This window comes from Platichthys flesus, chromosome 21 (genome assembly GCF_949316205.1).
Source record: "Platichthys flesus chromosome 21, fPlaFle2.1, whole genome shotgun sequence".
Taxonomy (NCBI): domain Eukaryota; kingdom Metazoa; phylum Chordata; class Actinopteri; order Pleuronectiformes; family Pleuronectidae; genus Platichthys; species Platichthys flesus.
Window position 1 is genome coordinate 186052 of NC_084965.1, and position 6449 is coordinate 192500.

The 6449-nt window shown below is 43.7% G+C and overlaps 1 protein-coding gene across 1 annotated transcript in view; it reads left to right on the forward strand.

The window, feature by feature from the left end:
• The first annotated feature begins 2561 nt into the window (after nt 1-2561).
• xylb (xylulokinase homolog (H. influenzae)) overlaps nt 2562-6449 on the forward strand; it is a 13198-nt gene continuing 9310 nt past the window's right edge. The window contains exons 1-2 of the mRNA XM_062379367.1: nt 2562-2637; nt 3536-3618. Of these exons, the coding sequence (XP_062235351.1) occupies nt 2581-2637; nt 3536-3618 (140 nt within the window). The 5' untranslated portion in view covers nt 2562-2580. The remainder of the gene's footprint in view (nt 2638-3535; nt 3619-6449) is intronic.

The window sequence follows — 6449 nt, forward strand, 5'->3', positions numbered from 1 at the left end:
GTTTCATTTTGATTGAGCCAATAAACATTTGAATGTTCTTTATATAAAGAAAATAAATAACTGTATATAAAGATGATGAGTGTTTCTATATAAAGACAACATGTCTGAACATCTGCTTAATTCATCATGTCACCCCGGGGGAAGTGGAGGATTATACATGGAGCTGGTTTCAGCTCCTGTTGGAAGAAGCAGCTTTATGTCAGCTGTGTGGAGGTGCTGGAGTCCAGGAGACGAGGAGGACTGAGGAGTCCAGGAGACCAGGAGGACTGAGGAGACCAGCGGGACTGAGGACTCCAGGAGACCAGGAGGACTGAGGAGTCCAGGAGACCAGGAGGACTGAGGAGTCCAGGAGACCAGGAGGACTGAGGAGTCCAGGAGACCAGCGGGACTGAGGAGTCCAGGAGACCAGGAGGACTGAGGAGTCCAGGAGACCAGCGGGACTGAGGACTCCAGGAGACCAGGAGGACTGAGGAGTCCAGGAGACCAGGAGGACTGAGTAGTTCCGGGCAGGTGGAGGGTCCTGTATAAACCTCCTGTTGACAGATGGGTGGTGACCTCCAGTGGTTATACATGGAGCTGCAGCTGGACCCGAGCAAAGGGGGATGTGGTTTCTGTAGTGATGGGGAGTCTAGAGCAGGGGTCTTCAACTAAAACTGAAAGAGGTCCAGACATCAACCCTCCTCCCCTTCTGGGGTCCGGATAATTAGAGACATACAAATATGGGCTCAGACTAAATCATCTGAATTAACATTTTATTGCACAAGGTTGCTTTTGTAAAAATGCAAAATCAAACACAAACTGGCAAAGACACAACGCCTACTCTAGTCAAACATTGAACAAAGTGGAACTAGGGCTCGTTGTAGCACTCGGGCCCGAGCACCTGAAGCGTGCAGCGGCTGGTGGAGCGAGCGATCGATGACCAAGAGCACGTCACTTCCTGCGTTCGTCATGTGATGTCGATGCTCGCCTGCTAATTGCTCATTACGGTCCAAACTATCAAATAACACATCACACTGTGAAAACCTTGTGTAAATCGAATGATATCTGTAAAAATTGTCACACTGATCAGTAGGTGGCGCTATGACCCTGAACTGATTTTAATATATGGAGCTGTTCAGGTCAGGATTGTGGTCACAGGTCAGTAGTTCGGAGCCGGTTGGATAATGCGCAGTGGATTAAAAAATGTACTTCCTGTTTCCTGGTGAATCAGTTGGCAGTAAGTTTAATCAAACTCTGACGCCACGCGACGGTCACATGGTGTGACGTCAGTCGATCTCTAAATCAGTTTTTATCTCCATCTGGTTGTGATGACACTCATCTCAATTTGAAGTTGATCTGATGAAAGCCCTGGGACAAGTACGTCAAAGTAATGCTGAATATGGTCAAAATGGCCACTAAATGCAAAATGGCGTGCTTCCTGTTGCAGAATGCTCCTTTAGACCATCTTTCATTTCTGGTCCAGACACACCGCTGTCCCTATTTTGGTGAAGGTCGGTGAGGGGGAAACCTAGGGGCTGGTTCCAGGGGGCGCTGTTGAGCCATTTTGCCACGCCCCATTCAAATGACTCCAGTATACTTGATGTGGATTGGCCCAACAGGAGCTGGAGCTCCGCCTCAACCAGCTGACCTCACAGGGCAGCAGGAGGTCAGGTCTTCTGAAGGATGATGAAGTGATCAGTGTCATCACAGAACCTCTGCATCCTGAGAGAGTAGAGCACAGAGCAGACTGTGGATCAGTGTGATCTCTCACTCAGTGATCTGAGGAGAGGTCTGGATCGTCCTCTCTCACTCCACTCACTGCTCCTCGTCCTTCACCTCCATCAGAGTGATGGACAGATCCTTCATTCTGATCCCTCTGTGTTCACGTTTGTCTCATAGTGAAGAAGATGTCTTCCCCTGTGGTGTGTGTTGAAGTGCTGTGATGCCTAAATGTCCTCACAGGACTCTGTCCTCTCTGTCCTCTCTGTCCTCTCTGTCCTCTCTGTCCTCTCTGTCCTGTCTGTCCTCTCTGTCCTGTCTGTCCTCTCTGTCCTCTCTGTCCTGTCTGTCCTCTCTGTCCTGTCTGTCCTCTCTGTCCTCTCTGTCCTCTCTGTCCTGTCTGTCCTCTCTGTCCTGTCTGTCCTCTCTGTCCTCTCTGTCCTGTCTGTCCTCTCTGTCCTCTCTGTCCTGTCTGTCCTCTCTGTCCTCTCTGTCCTCTCTGAGTGGTCAAATCTGAAATAAACATGAAGTTGAGCCTTTCACTAATAAGTTGAATCATAAACTGCTCATCAGCAGAGAGGTGTGACTGAACATCCTCAATATGATAAATCATATCTGTGTGCGTCTCCAGGCTGAGAGGACATGTCTTCTGTCCCTTCACGTCTCTCTGTTCCATCCTCCTCCCTCCTCCCCCCCTCACTTTCCTCTCTCTCTCTCTCCCTCCTTCCACCCCTCACCCTCACCCCCCCTCTCTGTCGCTCTCTCTCCTCCCCCTCTCTCCCCCCTCACCCCTCTCTCTCTCTCCCCCTCCCCCTCACCCCTCCCCCCTCCTCGCTCTCTCTCTCTCCCCCCCCCCCCCCTCTCTCTCGCTCTCTCTCTGTCATGGCGGACCTTGAGGACTCTTCCGTGTTCCTGGGCTTTGACTTCAGTTCTCAACAGGTAAATCTGTTTTACACACGTGAGCTTCGTGACGATGCGTCTGCGCGCGCAGATGCGGAAGAGGAAGTGAATCTACCGAGCGTTGATAGAAACACGTTGTTTTTACTCACAAACTATTTTCATAATTATGATAAAGCTTGTTAATGTTAGCGGAGTCACGAGCCTGTTGTTGACGTTTGTCTTGACTTATATTATATTATTTAGTAAAGGATTCAGATCTGGTTCCCAGTGGCTACTCATGGTCACATGTTACAGCCCCCCCCCCCCCCCCCCCCTCACGTTGAGCTAAACACACATCAACATCAGGACAGGTTGTTGGAATGGAGGAGCCAGCACCACGTGGACATCAGGACACAAAGTCCACACATCTTACACCACAAACTAAATAACACCTTAGTAGCACTTAATGTCTCTTACTTTATCACTTTGTAGTTTAGTTTCTTTTGAGGAAATTGTTCTTTCTTGGTTCTTGTGGTTCTGGTTGGTTCCTCGGGGCTGATTCACTTATTGTGAGTCGCTTTGGATAAAAGCATCAGCTCAAGGAAATATAATGTAAAAATCAATCACATGATATTTGTCTCACAGATTAGTGAACACATCAACACAACAGGATTTACTACATCATATCAAGATGTTTATGAACAGGGTATATCTTAGTGGTAGTTATTCAGCACATTACAGTTTAGCGGTTTGTCTTCGTACCTGAAGACGTTCGACCGGCGTCGAGTCGAGTCGCACATGATGACATTACTAACACAGTCATGGTCCTACACACATGATTCTGGAATCAGCTGCAGATGTTCTGGACAGAAGTGTCTCAGGTCTGGGGAATCAGAAAGGGTTTCCTGAGTAGAACCATGTAGAACCAGCAGAACCTTCAAGTGTGTTCTTACTGTAGGTGAAGGTGGTGGCAATCGATGGACGTCTGGACGTTCTTCATCAGAGCATCGTTCACTTTGACTCTGAACTGCCTGAGTTCAGGTAACCACCAGAGACGGGTCACATCAACACAACATGTTACTAACACGCAACCTGTGACTTACATGTGACTAACACACAACCTGTTACTTACATGTTACTAACACACAACCTGTTACTTACATGTTATTAACACACAACATGTGACTTACATGTTACTAACACGCAACCTGTTACTTACATGTTACTAACACACAACCTGTGACTTACATGTTATTAACACACAACATGTGACTTACATGTTACTAACACGCAACCTGTTACTTACATGTTACTAACACACAACCTGTGACTTACATGTGACTAACACACAACCTGTGACTTACATGTTACTAACACGCAACCTGTTACTTACATGTTACTAACACACAACCTGTGACTTACATGTTATTAACACACAACATGTGACTTACATGTTACTAACACGCAACCTGTTACTTACATGTTACTAACACACAACATGTGACTTACATGTGACTAACACACAACCTGTGACTTACATGGTTCTAACACACAACCTGTTACTTACATGTTACTAACACACAACCTGTTACTAACATGTGACTAACACACAACCTGTTACTTACATGTTATTAACACACAACATGTGACTTACATGTTACTAACACGCAACCTGTTACTTACATGTCACTAACACACAACATGTGACTTACATGTGACTAACACACAACCTGTTACTTACATGTTATTAACACACAACATGTGACTTACATGTTACTAACACGCAACCTGTTACTTACATGTTACTAACACACAACATGTGACTTACATGTGACTAACACACAACCTGTTACTAGCATGTGACTAACACACAACCTGTTACTTTCATGTTATTAACACACAACATGTGACTTACATGTTACTAACACGCAACCTGTTACTTACATGTTACTAACACACAACATGTGACTTACATGTGACTAACACACAACCTGTGACTTACATGGTTCTAACACACAACCTGTTACTTACATGTTACTAACACACAACCTGTGACTTACATGTTACTAACACACAACCTGTGACTTACATGTTACTAGCACACAACCTGTGACTTACATGTTACTAACACACATCCTGTGACTTACATGTGACTAACACACAACCTGTGAATTACATGTTACTAACACGCAACCTGTTACTAACATGTGACTAACACACAACCTGTGACTTACATGTGACTAACACACAACCTGTGACTTACATGTTATTAACACACAACATGTGACTTACATGTTACTAACACGCAACCTGTTACTTACATGTTACTAACACACAACCTGTGACTTACATGTGACTAACACACAACCTGTGACTTACATGTTACTAACACGCAACCTGTTACTTACATGTTACTAACACACAACCTGTGACTTACATGTTATTAACACACAACATGTGACTTACATGTTACTAACACGCAACCTGTTACTTACATGTTACTAACACACAACATGTGACTTACATGTGACTAACACACAACCTGTGACTTACATGGTTCTAACACACAACCTGTTACTTACATGTTACTAACACACAACCTGTTACTAACATGTGACTAACACACAACCTGTTACTTACATGTTATTAACACACAACATGTGACTTACATGTTACTAACACGCAACCTGTTACTTACATGTTACTAACACACAACATGTGACTTACATGTGACTAACACACAACCTGTTACTTACATGTTATTAACACACAACATGTGACTTACATGTTACTAACACGCAACCTGTTACTTACATGTTACTAACACACAACATGTGACTTACATGTGACTAACACACAACCTGTTACTAGCATGTGACTAACACACAACCTGTTACTTACATGTTATTAACACACAACATGTGACTTACATGTTACTAACACGCAACCTGTTACTTACATGTTACTAACACACAACATGTGACTTACATGTGACTAACACACAACCTGTGACTTACATGGTTCTAACACACAACCTGTTACTTACATGTTACTAACACACAACCTGTGACTTACATGTTACTAACACACAACCTGTGACTTACATGTTACTAGCACACAACCTGTGACTTACATGTTACTAACACACATCCTGTGACTTACATGTGACTAACACACAACCTGTGAATTACATGTTACTAACACGCAACCTGTTACTAACATGTGACTAACACACAACCTGTGACTTACATGTGACTAACACACAACCTGTGACTTACATGTTACTAACACACAACCTGTGACTTACATGTGACTAACACACAACCTGTTACTAACATGTGACTAACACACAACCTGTGACTTACATGTTACTAACACACAACCTGTGACTTACATGTTACTAACACACAACCTGTGACTTACATGTGACTAACACACAACCTGTGACTTACATGTTACTAACACACAACCTGTAACTTACATGTTACTAACACACAACCTGTTACTAACATGTGACTAACACACAACCTGTTACTAACATGTGACTAACACACAACCTGTGACTTACATGTTACTAACACACAACCTGTTACTAACATGTGACTAACACACAACCTGTGACTTACATGTTACTAACACACAACCTGTAACTTACATGTTACTAACACACAACCTGTTACTAACATGTGACTAACACACAACCTGTTACTAACATGTGACTAACACACAACCTGTGACTTACATGTTACTAACACACAACCTGTTACTAACATGTGACTAACACACAACCTGTGACTTACATGTTACTAACACACAACCTGTGACTTACATGTTACTAACACACAACCTGTAACTTACATGTTACTAACACA